The sequence below is a fragment of the Rhinolophus sinicus genome, chromosome 5 (genome assembly GCF_057876585.1).
Source record: "Rhinolophus sinicus isolate RSI-liver-muscle chromosome 5, RSI-T2T, whole genome shotgun sequence".
Classification (NCBI taxonomy): Eukaryota; Metazoa; Chordata; class Mammalia; order Chiroptera; family Rhinolophidae; genus Rhinolophus; species Rhinolophus sinicus.
Window position 1 is genome coordinate 40,622,264 of NC_142505.1, and position 17,247 is coordinate 40,639,510.

Genomic DNA, 17,247 nt, shown 5'->3' on the forward strand with positions numbered 1-17,247 from the left:
CGGGGAAGAGGATAAATGCTATGGTGTTTGAATGAATAACAATGCTTAGAATCCAAATAGTGCCTTCTATGATAAGGTTGGGAGGGAAAGATTGTGTAATCAGGATGACGGGCCAGGCAACATTTAAACTTTGGCTCTGAATGGAACAGACTTAGGGGTCAGATCTTGTCTCCACTCAGCTATGTGACCCTGGGGAAAGATTTCATAACCTGTATGTATAGCTGTAAAAGAGCAATAAAAATTGTACCTATTTTATAGGGTTTTAAAAGGATTAAATGAGATAATTCCTGTAATCTCATAGGAAGCAAACATCAATAAATGTTAGGAACTGAGTTATGATTTTTTAATGTGTTTTTTTAATATAATTTCAAACTTACAGAAAATAGTACATGGAAATCCTGTATACCCATTACCCAGATTCACTAATTGTTTGCTGTAACATTCTGAGTCTATGTATGTATATATTTCTAAATCACTTAAGAATAAATCAGAGACATCCCATCTCTTTGCCCTGAATGCTTCAGTATGTGTTTCCTAAGAACAATGACATTCTCTTACATAATCACAATACAGTTATCAAAATCAGGAAATTTATTATTCATGATTGTATCTCTGTTCCCCCCATAATGTTTAGGATACAGTAGGGGTCAATAAATGCTTAGTGAATTAATAAAGTGATAAGTGATCTTAATACTAAAAAAAAAAAAAAATCAGGAAATTTAATATTGAAGCATGCCATTATCTCCGAGGTCTCTGCCGTGAGCGTGGTTTCAGCCGTGTTGTATGCTGCCCCCTCAGCCCTGTGGGCCATAAGCGGAGCCCTAGCAGTCCTAGTTCTTCTCTCTCCCGCAGCTGCAGTAATTTCGGGAAGTAGCGAGCTCGGAGCACCGAACTAGGTCTGCGTCCTGTGCCCGCGCGGCTCCGTTTCTTCACATCTCCCTTCCCTCCTCCCCCACTCGTGCAATTCGCCCAACTTTAGGTGAATTCAGTAGTGGGCCTCTTTGTCTTGCCTGTCTGCTGTGCAGGGAGTCCTTTGTGGAGTTATTGTTGTTCGATTAGTTGTAAATTCTAGGGGAGCTTTACAGAGGCTCACCTCACGCTGCCATTTTGATGACATCTAGCATGTCATTATCTAACCCACAGCCCATATTCTAAAATGTCATCAGTTGTCCCAGTTAAGTCCTTTATAGCTATATTTTCCCATTCCGGGGTTTATATTACTGTTTTTAATAATGATAATAATAATTAAGGTGTGGCAATCAGCAAAACCAACATATCTAGTTATGCAGGTCAACAGAGGCTAAACTGAAGCATAGACTTATGTTCATTAGTGTCCCGTTATCCTAATAGCTGCAAAAGGGCTTCGGGGCCAAGTGGCAAGGGTAGCAGTCCTCAGAGTGGGGGGGTAGCCTTATGGCTGGGGTTGAGAGCTGTTGTTTTTGGGGATACAGCAGTCTAGAGTGGGAGCTGTGGGAAGGAGATGGGGGATTAAGAAGAGCCATAGGAGAGCCCCACTTGTCTGAGAAAGAGGCTTAATCTAAGCCACCCAAGCACAAAGCAGCTTCTCAGGAAATCTCACAAGTTTTCTTCATAATGCACATCTTTCCAGGCCAATGGTTTCCAAATTGTGTTCTTTATTGCTTCCCAGATTACATAAAATTAGGTTCAAACTTTATTTTTTAATCCAGCTTTCAAAGAGATTAAGATACCCATTTTTTCCCGAAAATATGACCTAGCCGGACCATCAGCTCTAATACGTCTTTTGGAGCAACAATTAATATAAGACCCGGGATTATATTATATTATATTATATTATATTATATTATATTATATTATATTACATTACAGTATACTATACTATACTATACTATATTATATTACATTATGTAATGTTATGTAAGACCGGGTCTTATATTAAAATAAGACTGAGTCTCATATTAATTTTTGCTCCAAAAGATGCATTAGAGCTGATGGTCCAGCTAGGTCTTATTTTCGGGGAAACATGGTAGTTTAAAAGAAAAACACACTTGAACATGTCCTGTGCCAAATCTGACACACTGGAGATCACCGGGGCTCCTATAGCAGCCCCTTCTCCATTCTTGCCTGCTTCTCCCTTCTGCCAGCTCTGCATTCCTACACATCCCTTCTTCGAGCTGCCAGTATCTGTTCTCCATCCTTTCCACATCCACAACCATCTGATGTTTCCTTTCTCACTCTGATGTTCTAGTGACCTTGCTCAGGTACTTGTACCATGTTTCCCCAAAAATAAGACCTAGCCGGACCATCAGCTCTACTGCATCTTTTGGAGCAAAAATTAATATAAGACCCAGTCTTATTTTACTGTAACACCAGGTATAATATATAATTATAATATAATATATTACAATATTAATATAATAATACCAGGTGTAATATAATAAATAATATAATACGGGGAAACAGGGTAGGAGCTGTTTGTTTGTATGTATTGAATGGGTAATAGGTGCACATAGGAACAAAATCACACCAAACAGGGTACAGAGTAAAAGATGAGTCTCCCTTGCTCCTTCCTAAGTGTCTCCCAAGAGGTAGCCACCATTACTGTATTACTTATTCTTTCAGATATGTGATCTGCGTATACACCTACAAGCATATGTATAAATACATACAGCATATTTTTAAATGCGTGTCAGCATTCTGCCCACTCTTTCTGCACCTTACTCTTTTTTTCTTAGCACTGTCTTTCGGAGGTGGTTCCATGTGTATACACAGAGCTTCCTTTCTCTTGAGTTGCGATTTGATGTCCCATGTCATGGATGCTGCAATGAATAACATCTACCTGCTTGATTTAGCATACGTGAGAGTATTTCTGTAGGACCAGTTCCTCTAAGTAGGCTTGCTGGGGGACAGGGTGTGTCCATGTGTAATTTTTTTTTTGTTTGAGGTATATGGTACGTCCTGACTTAATGTCCTCAGTAGGTTCTGCAGCTGTTAAGTGAAATGACTTATAATGAAACCATTTTTACCAGAACGCTAATTGATATTAACAAGAGTTAAGTTCCTACAGCGTCTCATCAACATTGTGAGGAAACAACATTGAACAAAAAATGATGTTATTTGAGGAGCTGCTGTAATTGAAATATAATATATGTTAGTTTCAGGTGTATAACATAATGATTCGCAATTTGTATGTATGTGAAATAATCACAATAAGTCTAGTTACCATTCATCACCGTACGTTATTACCATTTTAATTCTTGCAATGAGAACTTTTAAGATCTCTCTTAGCAACGTACAAATGTGCAATACAGTATTAACTAGTCACCATGCTGTACATTACATCCCCAGGACTTATTTATTTTATAACTGGAAGTTTGTACCTTTTGACCTCCTTCACCCATTTCGCTCACCCCCTCACCCCTGCTTCTGGCAGTCACCAATCTGTGCTGTTTATTTATGAGCTCTTGTTTTTTTGTTTTGTTTTGTTTCTAAGATTCCATATATAAGTGAGATCATATGGTATTCGACATTTTAACAATATTAATTCTTCCAGTCCATGAGCATTTATCTGTGTCTTCTTCGATTTTTTTTTTTTATTAATGTCTTACAATTTTCAGTGTACAGGTCTTTCACCTCCCTGGTTAAATTTATTCCTAGGTATTTTATCCAAAAGATGCAATTGTAAATGGGAATTTTTTTAAATTTCTCTTTCTGATAATTCATTATTAGTGTATAAAAACACAACAGACCTTTGTATATTGATTTTGTATCCTGCAACTTTACTGAATTCATTTATTCTAACAGTTTTTGATGAGGTTTTTAAGGTTTTCTATATAAAATGTCATCTGCAAATTGTGACGGTTTTACTTTTTCCTTTTAAAATTGGATGCCTTTTCTTTCTTTCTCTCTCTTGCCTAATTGCACTGACTAGGACTTCCAATACTATGTTGAATAAAAGTGGGGAGAGTGGGCATCCTGGTCTTGTTCCTGATCTTGGAGGAAAAGCTTTCAGCTTCTCACTTAGTATGACATTAGCTGTGTGTCCATGTGTAATTTTGACAGTAGTTTCCAGAGTGCCTTCCAAAGAGGTTGTGCCAACTACCAGCCTGATATGAGAGTGCTTGTTTCCCCACACACTCACCTATATATTGTGCAGTATGTACATTTTAATCTTTCAGTTTTCGAGGTGAAATGATATATCATTGCTGTGTAAATTTTGCATTTCTGTTACTGTTTTTGAATATCCAAACTAATAACTCAAATTTTATGTAATTATAAATAAGAAAGGACTCTCTCCCCATCCTTTCCTGTACCCCTATCCCATTTACTTTACAACCAACAGGCTTTTAAAAAATTATGTCTAATTTTATTTTGATTATCTTATTACATTAAATGTACTTTATGATCCAAAGGTAAATACATATATTAAAATAGTAGGCTTTTCCAGAACCACTGCTCTGAAATATCCCAGATCAATCGCTAAGTATTGGTTTTATAGAAGGATTCATAGTCATAAAACTTTCAGGAAATAATTCTGGGCTAACTTGTATGATATTGGCTGTAGTTCTTTCCTGCACCTTCTCTGCCAGACTGCTAAACGTAGGGATTCCTCAGGATTGCACTTTGGGGCCAGTTTGTCTTCTCTGTATTTTCTCTAGCAGAACCCTAGGCTTTAAATGCTATTCTATGCTAGTGACTCCCAAATGGTATCTATGGCCCAGACCTCTGTTGTGAGCTCTATTTAGTTCAAAACATTTTTAATTTTTTCTTGAGACTTTATCTTTGATCCATGTGTCATTGTGTGTTGTTTAATTTCTAAATATTTGGGGATTTTTGTAGCTGTCTTTCTATTATTGATTACTAGTGTAATTCTCTTACGACGTGAGAACATACTTTATGATTCCTTTGTTTTTCTTTTTAGGTGTATTTTATGGCCCAGAATGTGATCTGTCTTAATGAATGTTACATGCAAGCTTGAGAAGAATGTGTATTCTGCTATTGTTCGATGGATTATTTTATAAATGTCAGTTATATTGAGTTGATTGATGATGCTGTTCAGGTCAACTATATCCTTACTGCTTCCTGCCTGCTTGATCCATCAGTTGCTGACGGGAGAAATGACATCTCCAACTGTCACAGTTGATTTTTCTATTTCTCCTTGGGAGTTCTGTCAGTTTTTGCCTCACGTATTTTGATACTGTGTTGTTAGGTGCATACACACTTAGGATTATTGTCTTTGGTGGAAATTGATCCATTTATCATCATGTAATGTCTCTCTTTATTCTTCCTGTTATTTTCCTTGTTCTAAAGTCTACTTTGTCTTTAAATTAATATAGTTACTCCAGCTGTCTTTTGATTAGTGTTAGCATGGTATCTTTCTCTTTTAATCTATGTCTAGAGTTTCCTGTAGACAATTTATAGTTGGTTTTTCTTTTTTTTCTTTTTGTTTATCTAAATGACTGTCTCTGTCTTTTAATTAGTGTATGTAGACCTTCACGTTTAAAGTGATTATGGATATATTTGGATTAATATCAAACATGTGTGTAACTTTTCTATCTGTTGCCAGAGGCTTCTTTTTCTTTTGGTTTTGACTGAGTAACTTATATGATCCCTTTTATATCTTTTCTTAGTGTATCAAATATATTTCTTTACAAATGTTTTTAGTTGTTGCCCTAGAGTTTACAATATCCATTTTAAACTAATCTAAGTCCACCGTCAGACAACACTATTCTATTTCACATACAATGCAGGAACCTTATAGCAGGGTATTCCCTGTTCCTCCCTCCCCTTACTGTGACATTGCTGTCCTTCATTTCACATTCAGTGCATTAGTACTAATATTAACTTAAACAATTATTTTTTAGACAAATTAGGAATAAAAGCAAGATTTTATTTTACCTTCTGTTAATTCAGGGGCGTGAGGACAAACTTCTTACTTCTTTATCACAGGAAGTAAGTTGCAAATGGGAGCAAGGTGCCCATCTAGTTAGGCTCTTTTTCTCACAGAACTGGGAAATAAGGGAGCTGTATCTCCTGAAGCTTGCATTTCAAAAAGATGGGTCCCAAGTCCTTGAGAAAACATTTCTGTGTTTTGAGACTGGCAAGAGGCTTACCTAACCATTACAGAGATTTGTGTATGTATGAAAAGGACAGAGCAAGTTCTAAAAGGAAAGGGAGAGGGGGTAGAAATCTCTTCCCTTATTTTCAAAAGGAAGAATTAAGCCTCTTGTCTTTCATTTGTATTTGCTCTGGCAAACAGTATATGTCTAAATGTAGTTTTTCAGTATTCTGCTTGATGTTATCTAAGCTTCATAGATCTATGGTTTGGTATTTGTCATTAATTTTGGAAAGTTCTCAGTCATTATTACTTCAAATAGTTTTTCATTCTTCTTCTGGGCTTCCATAACGCATATGTCATACCTTGAAATTGTCCCATACTTCTTGGATATTCTGTTTGGGGTGTTTTTTTTGTTGTTGTTTTGGGGGGGAGGGTGTTCCCATTCTTTTTTTCCCTTTTGCATTTCAGTTTAGGGAAGTTTCTATTGACCTATCTTCAAACTCACTGATTCTTTCCTTGGTTGTGTCCAGTGTACTGGTGAGCCCATCAGGGCATTCTTCATTTCTGTCACAGTTTTTTATTTCTAGCATTCCTACTTTCTGAGAATTTCCATCTCTGCTTACATTCTCTTCTGTTCTTGCATGTTGTCCTTTTTCTTTTAGAGACCTTAACATATTAATCATGGTTGTTTTAAATTCTTTGATAATTCCAACATTTATGTCATGTCTGATTCTGGTTCTGATACTTGTTTTGTCTCTTCAGATTGTGTTTTTCTTGCCTTTCGGCATGCCTTGTAAATTTTCTGTTGAATGCCAGACAGTATTAGCTGTAGTAGGTAATAGGAACTGAGGTAAAGAAACCTCTAGTATGAGGATTTATATTAATCTGGCTAGGGGTTGAGCTGTATTTAATGTTTTCCTATAGCTGTAGATGCCAGACATTTCAAATTCCTCTAGTGTCTTTGGTTTTGTCTAGTGACTGGGGCTTCCTTAGATATTCCTCCTCAGAGAGTCTGTGTCTTGAAGCTCTTCTAGCTGTAACCACATGTTATACTTTTCAAATTCGTGTTCTAGGTTTTAAGTGGAATTACTGGGTCCTTCTTTGTTTCTTGTTATAGCCTTTGTTTTAAAGTCTATTCTGTCTGGTATAAGTATTGCTGCCCCAGTTTTGTTTGGGGTTTTTTTTGTTGTTTTTTCCATTTCCATTTTCATGAAATATCTTTTTCCATCTCTACTTTCAGTCTGTGTGTGACTTTTAATATGAAGTGAGTCTCTTGTAAGCAACATATGTGAGACTCTTGTTTTCTTTTACATTCAGCCACCTTATGTCTTTTGATTGAAGCATTTAATCCATTTACATTTAAAGTAATTGTTGATAAATGTAGTTATTACCATTTTGTTCATATTTTTTATCTCTTTTTCTTTTTAGAGAAATCCCTTTAACTTTCTTGTAATACTGGTTTAATAATACTGGTTTAGTGGTGGTGAATTCCTTTATCTTTTTCTTGTCTGGGAAGCTCTTTATCTGTCTTTCAATTCTAAATGATAGCTTTGCTGGGTAGAGTAATCTTGATTGTAGGTCCTTGCTTTCCATCACTTTGACTATTTTGTGCCAGTTCCTTCTGGTTTGCAAAGTTTCTGTTGAGAAATCAGCTGACGATTTTATGGGAGCTCCCTTGTAGGAAATTGCTTTTCTCTTGCTGCTTTTAAGATTCCATCTTTGTCTTTAACCTCTGGCATTTTAATTATGATGCGTCTTGGTGTGGGCCTCTTTGGGTTCATCTTATTTGGAACTCTCTGTTCTTCATGGACGTATATGTCAATTTCCTTCACCAGGTTAAGGAAGTTTTCTGTCATTATTTCTTCCAATAGGTTTTCAATTCCTTGCTCTCTTTTCCTCCTGGTACCCCTATGATGTGAACATTGGTACACTTGATGTTGTTTGTCCCAGACGCCCCTTAAACTATCCTCATTTTTTTTTTTTTTTTTTGTATTTTTTCTTTTTGCTGTTCGGATTGGATGTTTTCTGCTGCCTTCCAAATTATTGATTTGATCCTGTTTCATCTAATCTACTATTGATTCCTTCTAATGTGTTCTTCATTTCTTACTGGTTCTTTATTTTTTTAATCTCCATTTTTATGTTTCCTATCTCTTTGTTGAAGTTCTCACTGAGATCATTGAGCATCCTTATAAGCAGTGTTTTAAACTCTGCATCTGGTAGATTGCTTGTCTCCATGTTGGTTAGTTCTTCTGGTCTGTTCTTTCATTGGACATGTTTATTTGTCTCCTCATTTTGGATGCCTCCCTGTGTTTGTTTCTGTGTATTAGGTAATGCTGCGGTGTCTCCTGGTCTTGGTAGAGTGGCCTTATGTAGTAGGTGTCCTGTGGTGCAGTCGCCCTGGTCACCTGAGCTGGGTGCTGCAGGTATGTCCCTTGTGTGGGTTGTGTGTGCCCTCCTGTTGTAGTTGAACCTGGTTGCTGTTTGCACGCCAGTGGGAGGGTTTGCATGTCAGTATGAGGACTGACTGTGACTACAGGGAAGGCACTGTTGTGCAGGGGCCAACTCTGTGGAGCAGGACTCACGTTAGAAGGGCCCTAGTGCCTGCTGAGTCTGCCCTTTGGAGGTGTCATTTGTGGAGGTGATGGGGTGGTGCTCTGGTGGGGTCTGAAGTTGACCATCAGGTATTTGGTTCTGCGGCCTCAAGGGAGGGGCTCTGGTGCAGACTAATTTCAGCTGCCGCCTGTGCCCTACCCAGGGCCACTGGGTATGAGCTACAAAGTGATCTGCAGGTGGTTGCCACTTGTGCTGGGCTTAGAGGTGCCTGGGAGAAGCTAAGCTGAAAATTAAGGCTGGCTGCTGCTAGTGCCAGGCTTGGGGCTGCTTAGCAAGAGGTGCAGAACACACAGAGGCCAGAAATGTTTGAGAGATTTTAGGGACGTCCGCAGCATTCGCCAAGATAGGCCATTTGTATGGAAAACCCACTGGAAGCAGCTTGGGTGGACCCAAAAGTTGGGTGGGGCCGGGTTTCAGGGAATCACCAGGGTGGGGTGAATGAACTGTGTTGGCCACATTGATGGAGACTCAGATATGGTGCCGGGGTGCACCTACAGGCTGGGTAAGGGAAGGACTCAACAAAGGAACAATGGCTTCTGCCAGCACTTCTATCTGGGAAAAAGCTGTCCCTTCAGCCCTCACTCTGAAGTCAGACAACTCAGTTCCTCCCTGTATGTCTCTGGTGCCTTTCGAGCTGCTGCACCCACACTGGAGCTCAGAGCGAGTGAGTCCATCAGCAAGTAAGTCTGTGCACATGCCCTTCAAAAGGATCACCTGGGACTCCAGCAGACCTCTTCCTCACTCAGCCATAGTCCACTGGTTTTCACAGCCAGAAGTTATAGGAACTTCTCTTTCCAGCCCTGGAATCTTGGGCTGGGAAGCTACAACCCCTCGCTCCTCAGGGGGGAGCTCTGCAGCTGAGATATCTCTCCCAATTTTTAAATATCTCGTGGGTGTGGGACCAGGCCATGCCACGTCTCTGCCCCTCCTACCAATCTTGACATGGCTTCTTCTCTATATCCTTAGTTATAGGACTTCTTCTCAGCTAGATTTCATGTGATTCTCGAAGATGGTTGTTCTGTAGTTGTAATTTTGATGTGGTCGTGGGAGACGGAGAGCACAGAGTTTACCTACTTCACCATCTTGACTGGAATCATTTATATTTTTGCATAGGTTCAAAAGTGTTTTTAAATAGATTTCCTTTGGTTTTTTATTTTTAATTTAATCATCTTTGCTATTTTCCCCTTATGCTGTAATATACCCTGACCTTTAATTATCTGACAAATTTGATATATTTATTTATACACACACGTATGTGGTGTGTGTGCACTCGTGCATATCTATTAATAATAGTATAAGATAGATATAAAATAGTGTAAGAAACTTGAAGACCTGATTTTAGGAGGGGAAATCCCCTGAATGGCTCTGATGGTACTACTTTAAATGAAATCCCTACTCCCAGCAAGACCAATCCACCTCTCTGTCTGGGCTCCTTGGGCTACTCTTCATTGTCATGGTCCTGAGATCGGTTCTAAGAGTTGCTTTCTCTTAGGGTTTTCCATATGCCAGAACATTTCCTATTGCTTAGAACACAGTTTTCCCTAAACCCTTATCTGTCTCTCTTCTCAGCCTTGAATCTTGTTTTAAATGCCCCCTCCTCACAGAGCCTTCCCTTACCCTCTTTCTAAAGTTAGTGTTTTGTGTTATTCTCTGTTAACCCCAACCTGATCTTTTCCCTCACAATACATATCATATAAACTGAAATTGTTAACTGGCTGGTCTGTTTACTTGTTTTTTGCCAGTCACTTCCAGTAAACTAAAAGCCTCATGAAAGCAGGAACCATCTCCATAATGCCTGTAATGTAGCAAAGCACCTGGCACAGAGTAGACCTCTGTAAGTATTTGAGGAATGATTGAAAGACTAATTGAGCTATAGTAAAAAGTCTTGATTTTCCCACTTAGAAAGATTTGATAAGCTGAAAGAGCTAAGACATGACTTCCCAAGTGAGGAGCGAAGTATGTGAGAGCTTAGAGAAAGGAAATACTTTTATTAGGGTCCTGTTATGCTCTGGGCGGTATACCAAGTACTTTCACACACATCGTATCATTTCACTTTCTTAATAATCTTTTTTTTATGAATGTGTAAAGAGAGGCTCAGAAGGGTCGTATAACTGCTCCATGCTGACACAGTTGGGAAGCAGTAGAGCAGGCATTCCATCTGCAGCTCCAGCTGCAAAACCCTATCTCAGGATCACAAACTCAGGTATTTACAGGATCACGTGGACATGGTGGGGATTGGGACAAACCAGAGAGCTTGTGTCCCATCTAAAGAGGCAGTCACACCCAGTCAGCTGTTGACATGGGGGAACTTGGGCCCTGGATGGCCAGAGCTTCCAGTTTTTCAAGAGAACTGTAGGTCCGATATTTATGGGAAATAATTCTATTTTCAGATGTTGGCATCCAGTTTTTTAAATTTTTAAACTTTTGGAAGTGAAACAAGTTATCCAGTGGCCGGTTTTTACCTTCAGGGGGTCCATTTGCAGGTTATTCTGTACAACAGAAACGGTGAGCCCAACCTAGCTGGAACAGAGAGTGGGTAACATGGAGGAGAACGGCAGTGTGTCAGGTCACATTGAGGTCCTTTGGAGATAGAACTAGAGAGAGCCTTGGGCAAGTAGAATACAGTCAGCTCTGCTATAATGTGACATGTGCATTCCTAAAAATTCCCACACTGTGCAAAATTGTGCAGTGGAAATCACAGGGCCTATGGGAATCTGTCTCTGACATCACATGGCCTTATGAGGACACCAGTCGTTGGATTTAGGGCCTACTACCCTAATCCAATATGGCCTCATCCTAACTTGATTACATCTGCAAATGCCCTGTTTCCAAATAAGGTCACATTCACAGGTACCATGGGTTAGGACTTAACCATCTCTTTTGGGAGACACAGTTCAACCCATAACACCTCACTTCCACTTCTCCACAAGAGACTTAAATGTTAATGACTCTAGATACATTTTCTCAGTTTGGTGTTTCCTTGGTCTCATTCAACGGGAGACTACCTGTTTTCCATATTGAACAGTTGGCAAAGCTCTTGTGTTAGACTCTGTGTGAGTTTCCTGTTCAGCTGTGGAAGGTCTTGGTTTGCGTCATGGTCACCCCGGGGATTCCAGTGGGTATTTGGGGAATTTTCTTTTTTTTTCTGCTTACATGTTTAGTTTTTTCATGGAGGCAGTATCTAACTGGAAAATGCAAATATCTTGGGAGAGAAGGATAAAAATTTTTTTAATGTTTTATAAATAATTCATTGAACTCATGTTCAATGGCGGGGTCTTTGGCGGGGGAGAAAATAATCTGGGCTTTGGGGTATGTTTTACAGTCACCAAGAGCAACTGTCCCTGTCCAGACCCAGTCCTCCAGCTCCTCCCCGGCTCCATACATGCCTTGCCTCAACCAAGAGGACCTGGGAATAACATAAAAGGAAGTGACACGCCAGTTACTGTGTGTCCCCAGGCTCAGTGTGTGTTATTTCTGAACACACCAAGGCTGAAGGACTTACTAGCCTTGCTTTGGTTGTAGTTGGTCATTGAAGAGCCCTCTAATTCACACAACTATTTTGTTTCTTAGCAGGGAAAACAGTTTAGGAAGGAAATAAGAATCGGAGACGGGAAAAGGAAGTCAGACATTTGACTCAGATCTCAGTGTGATAAGGGCTTTTTGAAAGTCGTTGTGCTGACCTCTTGCCTAAGGCAGGAGTCCCATCTATGGCATCTGAGAGAAGTGTTTGTCAACCAGTCTTTCAGTTGATCATTGGGTAGGAGAGTTTTTTAAAAGAGAATTCTTTTTACAAGGTTTTTTGTGTCATGTTTTCGTGTTTCAGGGGACTCTGGGTATGCCACAGATTACAACAATGAAACGTGCTTCCTTTCCTTCTCTCTCAATCTGTTCTTCTTCAGCCTTAAAGATCTTTTGATCCTTCAATTGGAAATGATGATTTACTGGGGTTTGTGCCCAGCCATCAGCTAAGGATTTGTTTTTGTGTCTTCTGTCCCCAGTCTGCTGTTCTTTCTGGTCGTGCACTTATTGTGCCCTCAGCTGGTAACACACTTTGTCACATCTTTGCATGGCTTCCTCTCTTGCATCATTCAGGTATTTGCTCATCGTCACTCCCTCAGAGAGGTCTTTCTTCCTAAAGTGTTTCCCTTGGCTTCTTCCCCATGTCATGTTGTGTCCATTTACCCTGCTTTTAGTTTTCTCTATGGCACTTACTTCACTGATGTACTATAATATGAGTACTCACGGTCTGTTTCCCCGCTAGAAGGTTAGCTCTACAAGGTGGGTCTTTGGGTGTTCATGTCCCTATCCCTAGTACTGAGAACAGTGCTCGACACATAGTGGGTGCTCAGTAAACATGTGTTAAGTGATTGCATCTTTCTTGCCTATGTCACTTTCTTTTGAACCAACCAGCATTGTCTGGTTTTCCATATTGAACAGTTGGCAAAGCTCTTGTGTTAGACTCTGTGTGAGTTTCCTGTTCAGCTGTGGAAAAATTCCATGTCACAAAGCATCGTCTATCAAGACGTGCAGATGCCAGACCTGCCCATAAATATGCTGTAGGAACTGAGTTCCAACCAGAGGTAAAGCACATCTCCCCTTGCCCAGAGCCCCAAGATTCCTGTCTTCAGTGAAGGCCTGTTGGTGTCCTCAGGGAGAAGGTGGGCAGTGCTCTAAGTGGGGCATTTAACCTGGGAGAGAGGCAGGGCAGGGACTCAAACAGCTTCAAAGAACTTTCTGAATAAGTAAGACAAGTCACCCTTGCCATGACATCTGTTTTAATCCTGACTGATGCACTTAAGGACTCTGGGAAGAAGTGAGCTCTGGCGGTAGGAGACCCTAGTGGGATCAGGGGCAGGACTTCTGCAAAGTCAGCAGCCACTGCCTTCATTGCTTCTACAATCTGTTCTTCAAGTCTTCTCTGCAGGTGCCAGGCCCTGTGCTGGCCCTGGGGATCTACCCCTGAATCAGGTGTCGTTTCTATTCTGAAAGGCCTCTGAGTCAGGAAGTGGGAGAAATTGGGGATATGTTAGCAGAGGACTCCCTGTGTGCTATCACCCAAGGCAAGATTATTTACAGGCCCTTCCCTTCAGAAACAACCCTTCTTTAAAGCAGTCAGTCCTAGGTTTCTGTATTTTGTTGATCAGTAGCATTTCAAAATTAGAGTTGTTCATATTTTTATTATGCCTAGGACAAGGATATCTTTTTAAGTTAAATTTATCATCTACTATTTATTACTGTCTTCATTTTATAAAAGAAAGAGCTTTTCTTTCTGTAGTTTTATTGAGATATGATTGACATGCAGCGTAAGTTCCAGGTATACAGCATAATGACTTGACTCTCATATATTGTGAGATGATTACCACATAAGTTTAGTTAATATCCTTCATCTCATACAAACACAGAAAGTAAGTTATTTTTTTCCTTGTGATGAGAACTCTTGGAATCTGCTCTCTATTTAATGACTGTCAACTACACAGTACAGCAGAGTTAACTATAGTCACTGTGCTGTATATTCCATCCCCAGGACTTACTTATCATAAAACTGGAAGTTTGTACCTTTTTGACCATCTTCATCCAATTCCCCCTTCTCCTACCCCAAAGGGCATTTTAATTCTAAAAATAGCGGGAATGATAACATCCTAGAATAAATTAGCCTTATGAAAATTGGCTTCTGAAAAGCTCACTGTTGTGTTTTATTTTTCTCACTTCACCGTGCACTGGTGAAACTGCATCGTGGACCAGCATGGAACCCAGGATGGCATTGGGCAGTGACCGCTTTGAGTACCACCTGCGATTGCACGAGTCACACGATGCCCCGTGAGAGCAGCCTCCATGTTGTGTCTTGTAGATTGTGACAGACCAGCAGACAGGACAGAAGATCCAGATAGTCACCGCAGTGGACGCCTCCGGCTCCCCCAAGCAGCAGTTCATCCTGACCAGCCCAGATGGAGCTGGAACTGGGAAGGTGATCCTGGCTTCCCCGGAGACATCCAGCGCCAAGCAGCTCATATTCACCACCTCGGATAACCTCGTCCCCGGAAGGATCCAGGTAAGGCCTACTGACAGGTGTTATGTCAGAACTTGTGCTACTGGACTTGTTCCTGACTCTAACCTCTGTTTTGGAGGTCAAATCCATCTCTAGAAGGTCCTTTAGGGACTGGCTGGCATGGCTGGTTGCTGCTTTGGCTACAGTAAAAAATCAGCAAATGAATGGCAAGACCCACAGGGCAGCCAACGACAGTGCTTAGGTGGGATGGTAGTTGAACTGGGAAAAATCAGTGGCCCGTAGGAGACTGGCATGAGCAAGGTGGCACTGAGACCACTGAACTAAGGCCACACATGGTGGCAGCCCTTGGCCCAGGATATTTTAGGGATTCCACCTAGGGCTGACCACAGTCAGACAAGGTCTGACTTGTTCCTAACTCTTAGCTCAGCCTTATCCAGGTGGTCAGGCCGGGTCCAGCTCGTCACTGTGTCCTTCCGTGCTCCTGTGAACTGCTGCTTCGGCCCCTCAGTTCTCATCTCTGTCTGTGCCCTGCTTCTCCCGACCCTGGCAGGGCAGGATGGACGCGGGAAGGAGAAGAGCAAGGGCTTAAGGAAAGCAGGGCTATTGGGAAGCACTGAATTTCCAAGCCCAACACTTGAAGAAACAGAGACTGGAGGGCAGTGTCTCATGGTGGCCAAGCATGGAACGTTTAGTCAGGATCAAGTTGGAATCCATGTTTTTATTTTTTATTTTATTTTTTTTAAGTTTGTGATGAAATATATCAAAATTGAACCATCTTAATCATTTTTAGGTGTACAGTTCAGTGGCATTAAGTACATTCACGTTGTGCAACCATCACCACTGTCCATCTCCAGAACCCTTTTCATCTTCCCAAACTGAAACTCTGTGCCCATTAAACACCAACTCCCCATTCCCTCCTCAACCAGACCCTGGTAACCACCATCCTACTTTCTGTCTCTCTGACTAGGGACCTCATTTAAGTGAAATCCTACAATATTTGATTTTCCTTTTGTGAGTGGCTTATTTCACTTAGCATAATGTTTTCAAGGTTCATCTATGTTGTAGCAGGTGTCAGAATTTCTTTCTTTTTTTAAGACTAAATATTCCATTGTGTTTATCCATTAATTAAATAAGTAGGTCTCTCAAACCACACTTTGTTTATCCATTCATCTGTTGATGGACACTTGAGTTGCTTCTACCTTTTGGCTACTGCAAATAACGCTGCTAAGAATCCATGTGTTTTTGGGGCAGATCTTTTGCTATGGAGAAAATTAAGGACATGATTTTTTTCTTCTTCTTCTGATAGAGTTGGATTCAGAACACCAGAACTGTACTTTTGAGATATCTCATGGTGCAGTTAATAAATATTGCCTCATCCTTCCTTTCCCAGAGTACATTCCAGTCATCTGAAATCCGAATTCCTCCCTGCTTATTTAGACTACTCCTTGTTTGTGAAAGGATGGCTATTGATTTGGTTGCATGTTTTACAAGAAGTCATTCTACATGATATCTGTATATATTCCCGCCATATGTAAATCCTTTTGAGGCTTATATTCAGTACATTAGTATCAGTTATGGTATTCTTCTGGATGGGTAACACTGTTTGTCATCTAGAAAGTCACCTATAAATGAAGGAGAAATAATAGGTTTTGGAGGTCATCTATTCTAGTCCTTCCACTCTAAGCTACCTCAGTGAGAGACCTACTTATTTAATTAATAAAGTTTGATTATTTCTCTGCCAAATGTACCTCTCTGCGTACTTTCAAGCTGTTTCATGGGTACAGAGAGGCAGCCAGGGCAGCCAGAAAGACTTCAGTTATCTTTATGTTGGGGCCTCTGTGTGACTCCCGCATGGCCCCCAATCCTGGGTGGTTGTGGTAGCCAGATAGAGCAGATCAGTAAAAACCAGGGCCTGATCCTGGACAATCCCCAACCCCTACTCCCATTGAAGGGGTGCAGTCTAGAGAAGCAAGGCCATTCCGGTTGTGAGATTAAGTTGTCAGGTGGAATTTTCCCAGTTCTGCTCAGAGTTCTCCTGCTTAGAAACCCAAGATTAAGAATTTACAGTTAAACATTACTTTGCTTAGCAATCTGATTTTTAATCTGTACCCTGCTTGTTTCCCGATTCTTCTTAGATCGTCACGGACTCTGCTTCTGTGGAGCGTTTGCTGGGGAAGGCCGACGTCCAACGGCCCCAGGTGGTAGAGTACTGTGTGGTCTGTGGCGACAAAGCCTCCGGTAAGGAACCCCAGGTTATGCTGGGTGTGCATCGTGTACCAACATCATGAACCAAATCGGGGAGAAGGGTAATGGAGAGAGAACATTTTCTGTAGGTTTGTAGGTTTCAAAACATGAACTCCACTTTTCTTATTGGGGTAATGATACATATAAGCAGAACAGTTTGTCAGATTATTAGAATCAAAAGAAAAAGTCAAGAAACTATTTCTGTGATTTGTAAATCTTGGTTGAGTGTTGAATATGTATTGCTACTAAGAAAGCAATCACTTCTTTAATCTAGTCAGTGTTTCCACACTGCTTTGCCATTTCACAAAATGTGTTATTTATTCCCCCTTCATCTTGTTAACTGTCT

General features: G+C 40.5%; 1 protein-coding gene across 4 annotated transcripts in view; it reads left to right on the plus strand.

Moving 5' to 3' along the window:
• NR2C2 (nuclear receptor subfamily 2 group C member 2) overlaps nt 1-17,247 on the plus strand; it is an 87,763-nt gene that overhangs the window by 37,523 nt on the left and 32,993 nt on the right. For all 4 annotated transcript variants that reach the window (XR_002138647.3, XR_002138648.3, XM_019746954.3 and 1 more), the window contains 2 exons: nt 14,499-14,699; nt 16,793-16,895. Coding sequence is in view for 2 of the 4 variants with exons in the window: in XM_019746954.3 (XP_019602513.1) it covers nt 14,499-14,699; nt 16,793-16,895 (304 nt within the window). In the remaining 2 variants the exon portion in view is untranslated. The remainder of the gene's footprint in view (nt 1-14,498; nt 14,700-16,792; nt 16,896-17,247) is intronic.